The sequence below is a fragment of the Poromitra crassiceps genome (genome assembly GCF_964638095.1).
Source record: "Poromitra crassiceps genome assembly, chromosome: 13".
Classification (NCBI taxonomy): domain Eukaryota; kingdom Metazoa; phylum Chordata; class Actinopteri; order Beryciformes; family Melamphaidae; genus Poromitra; species Poromitra crassiceps.
Window position 1 is genome coordinate 43654167 of NC_139644.1, and position 19787 is coordinate 43673953.

The following is a 19787-nucleotide window of genomic DNA, read 5'->3' on the forward strand; positions in this document are numbered from 1 at the left end:
GTTTATGGAGAGAAGTGTGTGTTCTATCCCACCACGATTGAGACATTAAGACAAAGTCGGTGAAGCAGACATGGCCATCCCCCTAAACTCAATAGCAAAAGCCATGAAGCTGGCTGCTCTTTAGTTGGTTGCATTTCAAAACAATTTAGCATAATCTGACTTTCTCTGTTGATTTTGTTATCACGTCAATGGTTTCCTGTACTCTTAGCATAATGTATCGTTTAGACTCTAAACTTTAGAGTCATGTGGATGGCAGAAAAACTAATCAGTGCTTTTGTTTTAATTTGAAAATACAAGATACTGAATGCGGAAGTGATCTGTTAACTGTGTTAACTTGACACCATAGACCGTCAGTGTTTTGATTGGGCGACGACTTGGAAGCTCCAACTGACCAATGAATAAGCAGCTCGAGAGGTATATAAACTGGCCTCCCGGCGGTAGCAGTTCATTCATTCTTTTGTTCTTCCTGATCCTAAAAAAACGTAAAAAATGTCTGGCCGAGGAAAGACCGGCGGAAAGGCTCGTGCGAAGGCAAAGACTCGCTCATCTCGTGCAGGTCTCCAGTTCCCGGTCGGTCGTGTCCACAGGCTGCTGCGTAAAGGAAACTATGCCCACCGTGTCGGTGCTGGAGCCCCCGTCTATCTGGCGGCTGTTCTCGAGTATCTGACCGCTGAGATCCTGGAGTTGGCTGGAAACGCTGCCCGCGACAACAAGAAGAGCCGCATCATCCCCCGTCACCTGCAGCTGGCCGTCCGCAACGACGAGGAGCTCAACAAGCTGCTGGGCGGAGTCACCATCGCTCAGGGCGGCGTGCTGCCCAACATCCAGGCGGTGCTGCTGCCCAAGAAGACCGAGAAGGCCGCCAAGAAGTAACCTGCTCCCGCTTGTCCCACATCAACCCAAAGGCTCTTTTAAGAGCCAACCACAATTATAAAGAGCTCTCCTTAATAATTGTTGACTAGCCTTTGATTGGGTAACACTTTACAATAACGTACACAAATAATGTAGTAACTAGTAAACTAATAATTAGGTTAACTTAATATTTAATGAGTAGCTAATGAATTATTTGTCATTAGTCAATCCCTACTTAATCATAGTTGATGATTAGTAGAGTAGTTAATGATTACTAAATGTCAGCTGTGAATATAGTAGTTAATCATTAGTTAGGCTACTGATTAGTTGGTCAGTTCCATGAGTAGAGTAGTTAATTGTTCATTAATGATTAATAAATGTCAGTTCGTGAATATATTAGTTGATCATTCGTTAATCATTAGTTAAGGTCCTTTTTTTTTAATTTAGTTAATCATAAGTTCATGATTAGTTGTTAGTTCCTTAGAGTAATTACTCATTAGTTAATGGTTAGTCAATGGTCAGTTTGTGAGTATAGTTAATTGTTATTACTTAATTATGACCTGTCCATTAGTTACTCTTTTTGTGTACCCTATTGTAAAGTGGTGCATCATATTCAGTTTATGAATACTGAATCATTACTTAATTATTACCTGTCTATTAGTTAGTCTTTTTGTGTACCCTATTGTAAAGTGTACAATTATTATGTTCTATCCACATACTACTTTCTGTTCAAGTACTTATAGTTTTGAAGATATATTCCACCCAAATACTACCTACTCTCTTCTCTCTACTACCTCCCTAGTATTTGGGTGGAATATACCTTCAAAACTATAATACTTGGTCTCTGGCTCTACAGATCCATAGCATGGCTCTACCACATAACAGGCTGGTTAGCTCAGATGGTAGAGAACTAGACTTACAATTTAACAATCTTGGGGCTGAGGGTTCAATTCTCATCCTTATTTGATAAGGATATATTTCACTTTATATTAGGGTACACAAAAGAGTAACAAATGGACAGGTGATGATTCAGTACTCATAAATTACCGAGTATGATGCACCACTTTACAATAGGGTACACAAAAAGACTAACTAATAGACAGATAATAATTAAGTATTCATAAACTACTGAGTATGATGCACCACTTTACAATAGGGTACACAAAAATACAACTAATAGACAGATAATAATTAAGTAATGATTCAGTATTCATAAACTACTGAGTATGATGCACAACTTTACAATAGGGTACACAAAAATAGTAACTAATGGACAGGTACTAATTAAGTAATGAGTAACTAACATTTAACTATATACTCACAAACTGACCATTGACTAACCATTAACTAATGAGCAATTACTCTATTAAGGGGCTAACAACTAATCATGAACTAATGATTAACTACTATACTCACAATGTGACCTTACCTAATGATTAACTATTATATTCACAAACTGACATTTATTAATCATTAACAAACAATTAACTACTCTACTCATGAACTTAGATACTAATCATTAACTAATGACTACCTACTCATTAACTATGATTAACTAGTGATTGCCTAATGACGAATAATACATTAACTACTCATTAACTAACTATTAGTTAATGTTTAGTTTACTAGTAACTACTACATTATTTGTGTACGTTATTGTAAAGTGTTACCCATCCCACAATGTTTCTTCCTATATTCCATTCAACGTTAAAGCACAGGCATTTTAAATTTGAATGACGTGGCGTCAAGGTGGCGATCAGAAGTTAAAGCAAGACCGTAACGGGCTCTCAAGTCCACTTTTTATAACGCCGGGTTACCTACAATGTCATGAATTAATTAAATTGTTCATTTCCAAAGATGCATGCTTATCTGAATTAACGATCGGCGTTATCAGCGTCTTATCACTCCATTCGGCCAGTATTACAGAAAGTGTATGAAACTCATGACAAAATATTCTGTAATTGTGTTATTAATTGAGATATTATTAAAAAATAATTAGAAATTAGATTAGAAAATAAAGTATTTTCCTTTTTGCTGGGAACCCCTGGGAGCCACGTGATTTCTAACCCCACATAGGATAAGCAATAACCACGCCCTGTGGCGCCGGGATTGGCCAGGAGCATTGAAGCTTGGGACTAAAGCACCTGGGGTTTTTCTATTGAAAAAACTATTAAACTATTAAAAAACTATTGCTTGTTACATTTTCTAACTTAAATATTAAGTTAAATGGTTAGATGACACTTAGACACGATAACAAACGTTCATATTTATTGGTGAGAACTTTTTTGAAGACACTGTCGCATAACCGGAAATGCACTTGTTAGTCTCTGCTAACTTGCCACATCTGAAGTTCCTTTGAAAAAAAATGTGGGGGAGGACTGTTTGAAGGAGTTTGGCACCGCCCAGCAAAGCGCGCTCTTCTCTTTCTCATTCAGGTCCGCAAAGAAGGTTTATGAGCAGAAGCTGTCCAGCATTTCGTATCAGTTTGTCTTTGCTTCCAAAGAAAACACATTGAAAATGAGTGGCCGCGGGAAAGGAGGAAAGGGACTCGGGAAAGGAGGCGCCAAGCGTCACCGTAAAGTTCTCCGTGACAACATCCAGGGAATCACCAAGCCCGCTATCCGCCGTCTGGCTCGCCGCGGCGGAGTGAAGCGCATCTCCGGTCTGATCTACGAGGAGACCCGCGGTGTGTTGAAGGTCTTCCTGGAGAACGTTATCCGTGATGCCGTCACCTACACCGAGCACGCCAAGAGGAAGACCGTCACCGCCATGGATGTGGTGTATGCTCTGAAGAGGCAGGGCCGCACTCTGTACGGCTTCGGAGGTTAACTTCATTTACCGACCAACAAAACAACACAAAGGCTCTTTTAAGAGCCACACACATTTTACAAAGAGTACATTCCTGTTGTGCTAACGATCACTGATAACGTGAACACACGCCTGTATTGAAGAAAGTGATTGTCTTCCTTGCACACTTTCCAAATCAACTCGTACTACTTAAGCCCATGCATGCAAACTAGTGACAAAGCATCCCCGGCGCTGTATTCAGATCAGTCGGCAAGGCCACCAGTCTCTTTTTGAGGCCAATGCGGAAGTTGCCATACTCTCAAATGGCCAGTGGGGGGCGCAGCTTGTGTAACATCATCCCTGAACGTCCATTCAACTCTATGTGAAACGAGCCAACTTCTCTCTCGGTCTCTGTCTTAAATAAACACTTTACAAATGAGTTTATGGTCTGAAAAAACAATTTCAATTATTTTTCATGCTCTCAAGGCTCCAGTTTTTTTAATTATAGCCCCATTTCGAGGAAAATAGGCGATATACTTCGGATATTGGGAAACAGTAATACCTCCGCCCGTTAGAGGCAGCAATGTGCCGCAAAGGCATCTAGTCTGCGGAAAGTACACGAATAAGAAAACCTAGCAAAACAAGGCTAGTATGGCTAGCAGATAGCAAGTCATACTTTAGCAAATTATCAGAAAATAGCGCTACTTTATGATATTTTAATAATGTTAGTAGACACACGTAACTGTATAGATGGCATACATGTAACGTGACGCTCATAACATGGCGGACCATTTAACGTTATCTAACGGTATGTAAAGTAGCCTAACGTTAAATGGTCTGTCCATGTTATACAGTAAGCGTCATAAGGTTATATGTTAACGGGACATAACATCACAAGTTTTTGCAGACTTGAATGCTGTTGGTCGTTTGTTCAATTTGCTTTTCTGTATGGTATTGGACATTTAAAAATGATACATAGCCTACTTGTCTTGAGGCATCCGCCAAGCTCAGTAATTTGTTATCCTTATTTTAAAACATACTTTATCAGATCGATATAACTCAACATAGCCTAAGGTCTTGCACGAATATGTCTACTGGTAAATTAGGCATATATAGATAATCTACCAAGCAACACTTGATACAAATATAGGTAACCATTTCACAGCAGTACAGCCTACCATGGTGGAAAATTAACCATTCTTTAAGTTTGAATGATATCAAAATATATGTTGCATGGTGTAGCCTTTGTTTATGTCGAATTGTTACAGATAACCATATTTCAATAAATATAAATCATTTGTTGATTTGAAGCAGTCGGTTGGTTCTCCATCTTCATTCTTCTTCCTGGTCATTTGGTTGAAGCTGGTTCACTCGACATCAAATATCTTTATATCACATCTTATTAACAACCTGCCTGCTCTGACCAGACAACTATAATGGGCTCGTTCTATGAGATTTGGGGTACATTCGGGTACATGATTTACTTAGCACATAGCCTACACAACAAGGTTCTTTGTTGGCAATGTTTATTGACAAAAACACACTGGCAGATACATACCAAATGGCTCAAAGTAAATCTATCAAAAGTCTCAAATCTGTCAGCATTTAGCTTATGTTATTGCAATATCTTAGGTTGAACAACTGATGATCAGCAATATTCTCACAGTAATATGCACATGGGAATCAAAACGTAGCATTCATTTTCACAAATAATTTGACCAAGGGACAATGTGCCTCTGTTCTGTTGTGCTGTTCCTGCTCCACCATGGTACTCCGACGGCCATCCCTTGAAGAAACAAACGACACCGTGTTATATTTAATTACTATAACATAACGCCACCAAATTTCAGTTAAAGTAGGCTATAACGGTGCTCACACGTTAGCACACGATGCTAATCGAGCTAGCGTTAGCTTACAAACATGAGCATCACTCAAACAGTCCAACGAGTCCAACATAGCAGAGCACCAAGTGCGCGACCAAATCCACCTCAGTTATCAATTTTAGAGTTTGCCCAGAGATAAGTATAATAGCAGTTTACCTTGTGGAGGCTTAGCAGCAGCTAGCAGGCTGGAGACTCACACCAGCTACTCAGGCACAATGCACCAGGATCACACCACACCATGGTCTCTTGGCCAGGCCCCGGACAAGACGGTGGTCGGCTGGCTGGACTCCTACTCGCCCATACCTTCGGACTAAAAGTTATTATATTTGTTGTCCTGGACCATTTCACCACTGCAACCAGCCAGCCAGCGAGCAAGCTAGCAAACAGAAGCGAACAACAAGATGGCAGTCGTTCAAGCCTGTGAGACAAATTCGGAAACTCCCCCGGCAGCCGCTAGGGGCAGCCGCCCCCTCCTCCTTCTTCTTCTTCTACTAGTTTTTAACAGCCCTCTCTCCCCGTACTTCCGTGTAAAGTTAATCCATTCAACCAATCAACGATGAGCAGGAAGCGGGAGATTCAAGCCTCATTTTCTGCTATCAAAACCCAATGGGTGACGTCACGCTGGCTTCATCCATTCAATATACAATCCATGATTCAGATATAATGCCAATGCAGTGAATGTGAGATTGTTCCAATTCCCCCATAATATCGTCTAGCTATGTGTCGGATAGAATGTTTCAGGTACAATGGGAGTTTCAGATTAGTAGCCTACTACTGTTTAAACGTGGCAGGGTTATTGCAGGGTGCTTGGATTTTGAGAAACAAATTCAAGTCCTGGAACACCTTGAAAATGGGCCCGTTTTTAAACAAGGTGCTTAAAAGTCCTTGAATTGCACATAAACCACATAATGCTGTCTGTCTGTCAGTGACGTCACGGCTTATATTTTGACCAAAGTTGGTATTAACTCATTCACCGCCAATGACGTCTTTGACGTGTTATCAGCAATGGCCTTCCCCGCCAAGGACGTGTTTGACGTGTTTTTGTTTTTATTGGTGCAGCGCCTGCAGCAAACACTTGCCCAGCCTGTCACACAGACACAGGTCCCTGCCTTCAAAGGGTAGCCGACAGCACGCGATCAAACACATACCGCAGCTGTTGTTTTGAAATTGAGCAGAGGGAAAGCAGAGAACGGGTAACGCTTCCTTGTGCAGACAGGAGAAACGCAATTGAAACGCCGAGCTGGAGTCGCCTTCCTCTGTGCCAGCCAGGAGAAAACGGGAGAAAGTAATCAAGAGATGTGTTTGATCATCGGAGGAATGAGGAAATGATCGATCAGTTTGCGAGGGCGGTGAGGACGTGTTGAATAGCCGAGGGGAAAACGGGAACGATCATAGATATGACAGGGAGACATGGACGAGGACGGTGTACCAGAACAAATCAAAATAAACACAGGAACAGCTAGGCAGCAGCGGGCAGAAGGCACTCACAGCAGCCCGCTGTCCTTCTCAAGAGCTCTTCAGTTGGTTCATGAAATCGCTGGGCTGCTCGCCCTCCAGTGTTGCTCCTGGCCAATCCCAGCGCCACAGGGCGTGGTTATTGCTTATCCTATGTTGGGTTAGAAATCTAAAAGGGGGATCGTGTGTGTGTGTGTGTGTGTGTGTGTGTGTGTGTGTGTGTGTGTGTGTGTGTGTGTGTGTCTGTCTGTCTGTCTGTCTGTCTGTCGGTGTGTCTGTCTGTCTGTCTGTCTGTCTGTCTGTCTGCACACTCACACCGAGTAAACTAATTGTTGAATGTAAAAAAAAAGCACTTCATGTGTGTATATATATATATATATATATATATATATATTGTCATTTGTGTCCTAACGAATAATATTTACATGTCTGATGTCAATACAGTTCAAAATAAAAGAATTGAGAGTGAGTTATGCCTGAGATTGTGCCCTTTTACAAAAATGCTTTTTTCTCCCTTTTCTCTTCCCAGACAGGCTTTTTTGGTGAACATGGGGTGTATAAAAAGGGTTATAAGTAGAGTACAGAACATGCTAAAAGCTAACTTTCTTTTTGGGGGTGAAAGTAGAGACTTAGATCTTCATTTCGAGGTATTGGACATCACTGTAGTCCTAGTACAGAATTTACTGTGGGTCTTGAAAGATGACCAAACATTATGGAAATACTTGGCCTGTGCCAAAAATGCCAGTCAGATATTGGCAGTGAATGAGTTAAGAAGACAAAAGGCGCTTACTGAGGTATGAGCTTCTGTTCAAAGTCAAAGCAATCTTTAGACAAATATGTTCCCGTCCCATTCCCAAGATTGATAGTAGGCTATAATTAACACATTACAATGTAGCTAATATAATTATGTATATGTAATATAATACACATTTGATGCCCCTTTTGGGCCACATTTATATTTGAAAATCAATTATTTGATTTGCGTGAAGTCCTTGAAAATGAAAAAAAAAAAGCTTGAAAAAGTGCTTGAAACTCTTGGTTTTGTAATGTGTATGAACCCTGACATGGCCATGCATCAGCAGAGGGAAGACATTATTATACACATTATACATTCATTGTTATGAAATGCAAAGCAATCTAGCTTGTGAAATTCTATTCTATTCTAATCTATTCTATTCTATTCTATTCAAAGATCAAAATTGTTAATGAAGGTCCAAGCGCCATCTGGATTTCAACCAATCAGAGCAGACCTACAGGGAGCTGCGCAATGCAGCACACCACAGTCACGCGACGAAACTCAACCTATCGCAGGCGGGGAGCCACATAGCGCTATTTGCATGAGCTGCCTATAAATTGAGTGTCTCTGTTAAGCGGCCTTCATTCTCTGCTGTGAAGTCCTGAGAAGTCACCATGCCTGAACCAGCTAAGCCAGCGCCCAAAAAGGGCTCCAAGAAAGCCGTGACCAAGACCGCTGCCAAGGGCGGCAAGAAGCGCAGAAAGACTAGGAAGGAGAGCTACGCCATCTACGTGTACAAGGTGCTGAAGCAGGTCCATCCTGACACCGGCATCTCCTCCAAGGCCATGGGCATCATGAACTCCTTTGTCAACGACATCTTTGAGCGCATCGCCGGTGAGGCGTCTCGCCTGGCTCACTACAACAAGCGCTCCACTATCACTTCCAGGGAGATCCAGACCGCCGTGCGTCTCCTGCTTCCCGGTGAGCTGGCCAAGCACGCCGTGTCCGAGGGCACCAAGGCCGTCACCAAGTACACCAGTTCCAAGTAAACTGCTAGAGCTTCACCACCAACACAAAGGCCCTTTTAAGGGCCACACACTACTTCCACAAAGAGCTCCTATACCCGCACTGGGGAGAAAAATTTGTTACTGGTTATAATAAAACTGAGGTAGTCTAGAAGGCAATCCAGCTGTTGTGAGATATGTTGCTGTAAATTAGTTGGTGTACCCCCCACATACGCACACAAACCTTAAAGGAGAACTTACCTCCAAAACACTTTTTTTCAGCTTTTAACCAATATGACTTTGGGGGTGACGTGTAAAGAATTCTGGTCAGAATTTCCACATTTGACACCAAACTGTTGCCATTTTACCATTTGTATCATTTTTCAGCAGCATACCTGGCATAAGCGCCCTCTAAGGGTCGAACTCTGCTTTTTTTTCTTTTCTCAAATGAATGGGATATTTGGTACAACCTGACGTCAGGTTGTCCCCAAAGACTATGGGATTTCAAGATAGTTACTCCCCTACTCCCCCTGTACCCTTTCGGCTCCTCACAACTCCAAGCCTATTCCCATGATGTCACTTGACCTGTTAATTTATTACAATCGCCTGTTATTTTCCTACCAACTCCTATGTAACACAATACTATCAATAAACGCCACTATAATCATAAAAGGAAGGACATAGCAAGTAAATCATTCCCAACCTTTTTCATACTAAGGGGCCCTATGATGAGATTTGGTCTCATGTAAATCTTATTTTTTATAGCCTAGATATGATTTTGTCCAGAATTCCATATAATTAGGTTGAGAGACAACGAATGCTGGAATCCTCTCAAGGACGACTGGTGGTCTTCTGTGCCCCTTTTCGCTGGGGACACAGAGCTGCTGCACTGACTGCCCGGAGGGAGGGAGGGGTTTATTGTGTGTTTGCAGCAATCAGCTCCGCCTCCGAGAGCCCAGCATCAAAGTGAGAGCCTCACTTTCATCCTTCCGCAAACAAATCTTATCGCAGCGCACATGTAAAATATAACGCTATACTACGACGTGACAACGTGACAAAGCTTCTCTAAACACATCGGCTATCATATATTTCCCTGCATTCCTCCTACTGAGATTATATCGGTATTGATTTTGAACAGACTGAATGCGCGGAGGAGGAGAGATCTGCAGCTGTGCCCTGAGTAGCCCTGTGCCCGTCTGTGAAAAGCGTCCTGTCCAGTCGCACCTTCGCAAACAGATGCGGGATTCCCTCAATCCTGTACCCAATCTCAGACTGTATTGAGCAGAAAAATCGCACACCAGCTATTTCTGTCTGTGTTTGTTTGTTGCTCCGTGAGGTTACAGAACGCCCCATGCAGGAGGCTGTTTCGCCAGCCGGGGTCTAGCAGGAGGGAGGAGGCGCAGCCTGCACTGCGCTGAGAGGAGAACTTTTGCACAACTTTTAACAAGAATCACGAAAAGCCCCCAAACTAAAATGAAAAAGGGACTATATGGCAACTTGGACGAGGGAATGACGTAGAGAAATCTCGCATTGTGTTACCCCAGAACGGGGGGTTTGTCGTATTGTGCGGTGTGCTGCTGTAACGAGCCCACGTCACTTTGCTCTCGTAACGTAGTTTGAGTAGTTTCCATAGAGATACATGCAGAAAAATAATTAAATTTCTAGTTCGCCACTGAATTACCAAATTGATATAACTTAAAACCATTTTGAGCAAAGCTGTTTCCAAACAGGCCACCAGCGTTGGCTAGTTGTTGATATTTATAAAGATATTGCCCCTCTCAAATAAATTATTTTTGAGGCAGTAGGCAAACTGTAATGGCGTCGATTTCCGAAAAAAAATCTTGACTTGAACACAGCCAAAGAGTCTAGTATAGACAAGAGTATATGTCATTTCTTGGTTTTTTCCATAGGTATTTTCAAATCACTGTTCTGATACATATCTAGGGGGTAAGTCCTCCTTTAAAGGTCCCATTCCGTGCAAAAGCTGTTTTTACTTGTAAATGCATATATACTGCTGTCAGCCCTCCCTGTAATGAGTGGTCACACGCTCAGAACTGCCACAGTTGGATTTGTCCCTATCCAGCGTCCCCCTGCAGTCTCCTCCAAGCCACACCCCCAAACGCTTCGTTTGCCCAGAGGGGAATTGGGACGTCACTAGCTTCCTCCTGCATACTGCGCGGGTCTCTCTCACACAAGCTACCTGCACCATTTAGTCTATAGCCACAAAATTAACACTTCTAGCTGGAGCGACGCCAACTGTACGTGATCCAGCAACTGCAGAGGTGCATTCGGTAAGTCTAGGCATTTTGAGATGTCCTCTTTAGCGTAGTACCGTTAAGTTAACGATAACTCGCAACCTAGCGTGCTGGTCCACAGACGCTAATCTGATTGGCCGCTGGGAGCCTGGGCGGGCTCTCCCTCAGCGGCCAATGGGAACTGTTAGTTCTGAATATATTATAGAAACAGGCCATTCTTGGGAAGCGACGAGATGAGGAAGTGAGAACTCCGTCACAACAAACGGGGTTGCTATATTTTCGACAGATTAATCCAGAATCATGTTTTATGGACCAGAGACACACGTTTTTAAGAGGTTACAGCTGCACGAATTGGGACCTTTAAGCACCTCTGTAGATCTCATACACCTGATATACCAGCGACATCTTGTGAGTAAAGTAAACTACTGAAGCCTCAAACATGACCTGCCGACAACTGAATAATTCAATAAAGTATATTTACAAACGGAAAAGGCGGAGTGAAGCGCATCTCAGAAAAACATCTAAAAAAGGAGAATCGTGTCACTTTAAGCATGCTGAAAAAGTGCAGCACTGTGTAAATCACTGCATTATATTAGGCTTTTATTGTTGGTTTCTTTATCACAGGGACTAACTAGTCACTTTTAGGTGACAGTCACTTTTTTTAATCCCAAAATAGGGCACTTAAGTTAATGAATTTTGAGTGGTTTTGTGTCACCTTTTTCACTCTGTATGCGTTCCCTGTTATCAGACATTCGTGTTCCGTTGTGTAAAGAACGGGCAACGGGCTATTTTAAATTATAATGGTGTATGACGTCAAAGGCTGTGATGTTAATAAGAAAATATTACCAATGTGAATGAAACTATCTGTAGCTCTTTCTGCCTGATTTGGCGGACATTCGTTAGCATTTACAGTTTCATTGGCTTCACGTCTTTAATGATTAGACCAGGGGTGGGCAACTATTTTTCATGGGGGGCCACATGAGAAACCCAGATTGTTGCCGGGGGCCGAACAAATATTGTCATGCCATAACCCATGGATGGGCAACTTTGATGATAGAGAGGGCCACAAAAAAATGTCCTCGCTACCAGGTTTTGCTGAGGGCTGAACGGCGCCAGGGCGAAAAATGTGGGGCGTTTGAAGACAGGTTTAGAGGAATAACTAATTTTAAATTAACAATTGTGATTGTCATTATTCTGTCTTAACCACCAATATTTGATTCTTTTCTCACTCACTCCTATGTCACCACCTGCTCTCCCTGCAGGGCTTGAAATTAACTTTTTTCACCACCTGCCAATATGGCTGCTAGAAGTTACCAGCCAATTAGAATTTCCACTAGCCGAAATGTTTTTCTTGAAATAAACCAGAATATGAGTGGGTTAATTTAAACATAAGTATCAGTAAGTGGCCCGGGATTCTCAAAGCCTGTGTTGAGGGTCACACAAGAACAAAAATGCACTCTTGAAGCTAAATAAATCCAAAACCAACAAGTTAATTATTTAAATTTCTACTTCAATGTAGAACAGTCATTTCTTACACATGAGATTACTTTTAGCCTTTTTAGCCATAAATATTATTGAAAGATATTCCATATTCCAGACTGAAATGCTATAACAGAAGAGTATTGGCCAGAATTACATGAACATTTGGACACTTATTCAGCCGGTATCTTGCATGTTTCGTTCAGGTGCACTGTAATTCTTTTTTTTTTTTTTTGCAATTCCATCGCGGGCCACACAGGGGGCGCCCCCGCGGGCCGTATGTTGCCCATGTCTGGATTATACTCATAACGCCACGCTGCCTGTCGTTGTGAGAGTGATTACTAGACTAATCACTCACCATAACAAAGGCGGCGTGGCGTTAATATAAGTACAGCCTGAACCTGACTGCTTTCACTACACACGGCTACGATGGAGGCAACAGCAGCAGCAGATCTTCTCTACAAATGCACGCTTCCTGACGGAATGGACAGTGAAGAATGCATGAATGCATTCAGCTTGGATTACATGAACGATGATTCGGAATCTGAGGATGATGCCGACGAGGAGGTTGAGCCCGTCAGGAAGAGTTTGAAATCACGTGATCCTGTAGCAGTGGGCGACACCGATTATGAAAAAGAAATGGCTAAGATCAGAAAGTTTGATTGTAAATGCCAGGAGAGACGGAAGGTGAACTCTGCTCTACAGCCTGTGTCCTGCAGCAGAAAACTGTCTGATCAAGTCATCTACAAAAGCAGACGGGACACAGCGGCTTTGTCGCGACATGGAAGAGACATGCTCGTTATGGGAATATATCACTCGTGTACGAACGACTCAGACATGACTCAATGCATGAAACAAGTCAATAAGAAGCGACGGTTTAACCGAACAACGTACAGGATCAAGGATACTGTCGTCTGCCGTGAGACGTTCTGCTTTGCCTTGGGGTGAGTTTCTCTCTCTCTCTCTCTCTCTCTCTCTCTCTCTCTCTCTCTCTCTCTCTCTCTCTCTCTCTCTCTCTCTCTCTCTCTCTCTCTCTCTCTCTGTGGTGTGTGTGTCTGTGACTGTGTGTGTCTGTGTGTGTTAATCCTTCCGTTGTAGATGTATTGTAATGAGAAAACATTATTTGGGGAGATAAGGGAAGACACTATACTAGTTTACAAGAGTCTAAATAGTTATTGGGTGTGGTATACAATATCATATTATAAATATAAATAATAAATGCTATAAATCATACTGTGTGTGTGTGTGTGTGTGTGTGTGTGTCTCACAACTAGCATAATGCCAAACAGTACATAATGAAGCTCAGGCTAAAACCAGTGTCTTTTTTGTTTTGTCTCATTTTTGTTCAGCATCAGCACAAAACTCCTGAAAGCCATTATCAAGTCCTGCAGAGAGCAGGGGTTTGTGCCACGCCAGAGGAAGCCTAATCCACGGACAAACAAGAACTACCTCAGCGCTGAGGACATGGACAGAGTTGTGACATTCATAACAGACTATGTAGAAGAGCACAGTGTTGTCCTGCCTGGCCACCGGCACCCTGAGCACAGAGACCCGAGACAGAAGCTGCTGCCAGCCCATGTCACCAAAACTTCAGTGTGGCACCTCTACAAAGATGCTGTGGGGAAGCTTGGTAAGTGCAACAGTTCTAGTAGTTAACGATGCAACTATTGAGCCAGGATAGTCTGATATAACTCTTAAAAAAGGGCTATTCTATGTGATGTTATCCTTCTGATTACTAATGTATAATAACTAATGTAATATTCTTTTTTCACTTACATTCACTGAGCCTCTCCTGAAACGACTAAATCCAATCTAATAGCCATCATAAAACCCTCTTGTGTGTGTTTGCAGGGCAGCGTGTTGTTGGTCTGAGCAGCTTCGGAAGGCTGTGGAACTCACTGCTCCCTCACATCACCATCACCAAACCATGCTTTTACTGAACTTGTAACACAGCACATAATGAGAAGTGTCCTTGAAGCATACTTGAATTTGCGGCAGCTATACCTACTGGAACGTCAGCTTGATGAGGGGGTCCCCAGCAAAATTACTATTATTTGTGTAGTATTGTGTACATTATACTTCATCATAGATTTCACTCTCTCCTGTTATCTCCCCATCTACATTATAATAGTAGCCTACTTGGTCATAGCTTTCACTCTCTCCATGTTATCTCTGCTGCAGGGTAGCCCCGCCCCCACCATAGATTTAGCTTAGTGGCTGTGGTCGATTTTGCTTCTTTGCCGCCCAAAAGCGACTAGTTTTATTTGTTTCCCTTCACAACTACACAACTGTCTGCTGATTAAATGTCATGAGAATTATTGTTATAATAAATGCCCTTTAGGATAACAATGCTATTTTTGGCTTTTCCTTTCACACTGTTCATTTGAACTGACATCAATGTGTTTACTTGGTACAAAGGTATGTTTTCAGCATCAAACAGGAGGACACTGGAGCACACGGCTCAGACACATCAATGAACTGATCTGTACAAAACAAAGATTGTTTTAAGATGACCTCCTGTTTGCTGCTGCTGTGTTCCTGGCCTGTGAGCAAGAAAAGTCTTTGAATTTGATGTTGAAGAAGGTGTGTGGGAACCCTGTAATCATCATTTAAAGTGGTATTGTCTCAAAAAGTTCTAGATGGTATACATTCAATGATGAAGGAAATTAGTTGTTTCTTTTTCTAGTCCACAGACATGGCAAGAATGTTCAATATCAATTATATTATCTACATCATTTTAGCAGGGTTTTTTATTATGTTTTTACAAGTTCAATGGCACTAAAGTATTGCATCCATTTAGCCCAGTATGTCTGGAATCTGCGTAATTGCAAACTTTAAAGAAAATGTCAAAGTCACTTAACCTCCTGAGACCCGACCCCATTAGCTGCAGTGGATTTTTGATTTCTCATTGCTATTTGGGATTACTTCCCTAATAGTTAAAAAGTACGTCCTCGCATAAGGTCACTGGTGCAATCTTTCTGTTAACACAATAAAGTCATCAACTTGTAATACAGTATTTCTCTTTATTTGAATGCCTATCATGGCTGTGCAAAAATAAAATGTCTGCAGAAAAACATCCTCCAGCTCCAGCCTGTTATCCGATACAGCACTTTTTCAGCTGCTGTAGAAATATGTCTGATTTATAGTATTTATTATTTATAATTTATATTTATTGTTTATATTTATATTGTATACCACACCCAATAACTATTTAGACTCTTGTAAACTAGTATAGTGTCTTCCCTTATCTCCCCAAATAATGTTTTCTCATTACATTACATCTACAACGGAAGGATTAACCCACTGTCCTCGTACAAGTGCTTCAACTTTAGCAACACTGTACTTTGTTACTAATGCAAAAAAAATTCAAACCTGCATGTCTTTACAAACTTCAAATGGTCCTAAGCATAAATCAACAAGTTTCATCCATACAATTTGATCAGGTTTATTACCTTGGCCACGTTTGTATCGGGAAGTAGATTTTCCTTCTTCTATGACAAAATTGTAGCTTAGGTGTCCCCAAGTGAGGACGTGAGGTCTGAGTTCAGCAGAAATAAGTATTATAGTATAGAAACAGCAAAATGTGATGTCCTCGCAGGAACCCCGGGGGACTCAGAAGGTTAGGACAGTGGTTCTCAAACTTTTGACAACAACATGGGAGAGACGTTATAGGCCTGGTTGTGCATAGTATTTCTGATTTGGAATTTATAGTGCCACAGTTTTACCACCAACTGACTTTCTTGACTACAACACATACAAACACATGTGTACCCCATTACACAATTCAAACCGGATCAAAAAGAGTCATGTCTCTCTCCGGCACCATTCATATTTTTTTAGACGCTGGTACGGAGAGGCAGGAAGTGACTTCATTTTGGCGCCTTATAGTGAAAATAAATTACCCCCCTTTTGTGCTGGGGGACACTGGAAACCCCGTCCAGGACCCCGAACCCTACTTTGAGAAAAAAATAATACTAATCTATCCAAGTTCCAGAAATGAATGAGTGACATCATGGTGGCTCTGTCCATATTTTCTATCGTCTATGGTTCCGAGCTTCTGAGTCCAATTTTACAATGAGATGCACCCACTTTAACCCTGAGGTGTAATTATTACTTCAGACTACGGTAACTAATAAAATAATAAAACCACTAGTAAACCAATAGGCGGCGCCTGGCCTGCTGTTCAGTGAGTGGCCTGACTGCGGGCACACACACGCACGCACGCACGCACGCACACACACACACACACACACACACACACACACACACACACACACACACACACACACACACACACACACACACACACACACACACACACACACACACACACACACACACACACACACACACACACTTTTTTTTTTTGCAGGCTAGGCCAGGCCACCGGGCATGAATCATACAAACATTAAATACTAAATACATGAATGCACACAAGCATATAATATCATGATTAAAAAAAAAAGAAAAAATATATTTCGTCTTTTATTTTGGAAGGAGGTATTTCTCATGAGTTGTTTTATTTTGAAAATCCAAGACACTATACAGCGAAAATGTTATTTCCTGTGTTAACTTGACGCCAACAATCTTCTGATTGGAGATACATCTAACTGCAGACCCGCAGAGCCAGCTGGCTACGCCTCTTGACACGGTCTGGCTACGCCTCTTGGCACGGTCTGGCTACGCCTCTTGACACGGTCCAACAACGCATTAAGAGTTCGTGTGTGTCAGTTCTGCCCAGGCTAAGAGCCCCTATCTCGGGTACCATAGACCCAGGCAGGTCCCCTTACCTCCACACTGCCTCTGCCCAGGCTAAGAGCCCCTATCTCGGGTACCACAGACCCAGGCAGGTCCCCTTACCTCCACACTGCCTCTGCCCAGGCTAAGAGCCCCTATCTCGGGTACCACAGACCCAGGCAGGTCCCCTTACCTCCACACTGCCTCTGCCCAGGCTAAGAGCCCCTATCTCGGGTACCATAGACCCAGGCAGGTCCCCTTACCTCCACACTGCCTCTGCCCAGGCTAAGAGCCCCTATCTCGGGTACCATAGACCCAGGCAGGTCCCCTTACCTCCACACTGCCTCTGCCCAGGCTAAGAGCCCCTATCTCGGGTACCACAGACCCAGGCAGGTCCCCTTACCTCCACACTGCCTCTGCCCAGGCTAAGAGCCCCTATCTCGGGTACCAGACACCCAGGCCAGCCCCCTACCTCCACACTGCCTCTGCCCAGGCTAAGAGCCCCTATCTCGGGTACCATAGACCCAGGCAGGTCCCCTTACCTCCACACTGCCTCTGCCCAGGCTAAGAGCCCCTATCTCGGGTACCACAGACCCAGGCAGGTCCCCTTACCTCCACACTGCCTCTGCCCAGGCTAAGAGCCCCTATCTCGGGTACCAGACACCCAGGCCAGCCCCCTACCTCCACACTGCCTCTGCCCAGGCTAAGAGCCCCTCTCCCGGGTACCACAGACCCAGGCAGGTCCCCTATCACCACCCATCCACTACCCAGGCCTGGAGCCCCTCTCCTGGGCACCAGAGACCCAGGCAGGTCCCCTATCACCACCCATCCCCTACCCAGGCCTGGGGCCCCTCTGTCAGCCACCAGACACCCAGGCAAGTCCCCTATCACCACCCATCCACTACCCAGGCCTGGAGCCCCTCTCCTGGGCACCAGAGACCCAGGCAGGTCCCCCTCCACTACCCGCCCTGCCCCTCACCTTGCCCGGGTACCACACCTCCGGCAGAGACCCCCCACCTCCAGGACCTTGCGCACCAGGGGGTCCTGTGCCCCCCACTCTTATAACGCAATATCCACTCCAACAAGGGGATTATTCCTGAGAATAATTTTAATATTGATTGTAATTCTTGCCATTTTTGTAATACAGAGATAGAGACAACAGATAATTTATGTTTTTCACTGGATTAGCTACTAGCTTTTGGTCTAATTTGAATTTATGGATTAAATATAGCATTGATGCACTACCACCATTTATACTTGAAACTGTCAAATTTTGAATATTCATTGAAGGTAAAAAAAAATAATTTTTAATGAACAATGTAATTATTTTGACCAAATATTTTATACAGAAATGTAAATACTGTATAGCAAAACTCTACTCTGTCTACAACCTTTAAAAAGGATTTAGAAACATTTTCCAAATCCATAAAATATACATATGAAAAACAAAATGTGTTGGGTGAGTTGAAAACGAGCCTAACTACGCTCAGTGTGGAAGATAGAAAGCATAATTGTTCTTGTAATTCTTTAAATCAAGAGAAAAATAACGAGTATTTTATTTTGTGTGGAAGATAGAAAGCAACGAGTATTTTATTTTGAAGGGTGATGTGTATACCAGACCGTGTCAAGAGGCGTAGCCAGACCGTGTCAAGAGTGTCAAGAGGCGTAGCCAGCTGGCTCTGCGGGCTCTGCGGCGCTGCAATTATATGATGTTGTCTGATTGGGCGACGATTTTGAAGGTCCAACTGATCAATGAACACGCAGGAGCCGCACAGTGCTATTTGTATAGCTGCCTATAAATACAGTCGTTCTGTCTTGTTGACTTCATTCGTTGCTTTAAAGTATCGACAACTATTATCATGCCTGAACCAGCTAAGCCAGCGCCCAAGAAGGGCTCCAAGAAAGCCGTGACCAAGACCGCCGCCAAGGGCGGCAAGAAGCGCAGAAAGAGCAGGAAGGAGAGCTACGCCATCTACGTGTACAAGGTGCTGAAGCAGGTTCATCCCGACACCGGCATCTCCTCCAAGGCCATGGGCATCATGAACTCCTTTGTCAACGACATCTTTGAGCGCATCGCCGGTGAGGCGTCTCGCCTGGCTCACTACAACAAGCGTCGCACCATCACTTCCAGGGAGATCCAGACCGCCGTGCGTCTCCTGCTTCCCGGTGAGCTGGCCAAGCACGCCGTGTCCGAGGGCACCAAGGCCGTCACCAAGTACACCAGCTCCAAGTAAACTGCCTGCCTGGAACTACTTCACCCAAAGGCCCTTTTAAGGGCCACACACAACTTCTACAAAGAGCCTAATCATTTAATTTGTATATTGTGTGGCCCAGAGCAATCTAGTAAATCAGCTAGCGTTAGTAATCTACTAAATAGTAGTAATCTATCTACATGGCTCTGCTGTGGCCTATGTATGTGGTTTGTGTTCATGAAGTGCGGCCCCCGCACCGCCCCTTCTCTCTCCTCACGCTACAATCATTGGACGACAATCACGGTGGCTGCGCAGTTTATGCCCATTCATTGGCTGCATTGACAGGCTATCTAATCTGCTATTGGTTACTGTATATGTCCATCACACATAGGAAATCCCTAGTGATG

At 43.2% G+C, this 19787-nt stretch overlaps 2 protein-coding genes and 2 pseudogenes across 4 annotated transcripts; all 4 read left to right on the forward strand.

Moving 5' to 3' along the window:
• The first annotated feature begins 489 nt into the window (after window positions 1–489).
• On the forward strand, window positions 490–885 carry LOC310787286 (histone H2A pseudogene; annotated as a pseudogene). Its single transcript has one exon. The product of its transcript is annotated as a histone H2A pseudogene (transcript).
• Window positions 886–3369: 2484 nt separating this feature from the next.
• On the forward strand, window positions 3370–3681 carry LOC310788631 (histone H4; the record flags this gene model as incomplete). Its single annotated transcript, XM_083650156.1, has 1 exon — window positions 3370–3681. One exon carries the CDS (start codon window positions 3370–3372, stop codon window positions 3679–3681), a length of 312 nt encoding a protein of 103 aa, XP_083506282.1.
• Window positions 3682–8387: 4706 nt separating this feature from the next.
• On the forward strand, window positions 8388–8762 carry LOC310788175 (histone H2B 1/2; the record flags this gene model as incomplete). Its single annotated transcript, XM_083649701.1, has 1 exon — window positions 8388–8762. One exon carries the CDS (start codon window positions 8388–8390, stop codon window positions 8760–8762), a length of 375 nt encoding a protein of 124 aa, XP_083505827.1.
• A 10282-nt stretch (window positions 8763–19044) lies between these two features.
• LOC310788178 (histone H2B pseudogene) lies at window positions 19045–19422 on the forward strand (annotated as a pseudogene). The gene has a single exon. The product of its transcript is annotated as a histone H2B pseudogene (transcript).
• The last annotated feature ends 365 nt before the right edge of the window (window positions 19423–19787 follow it).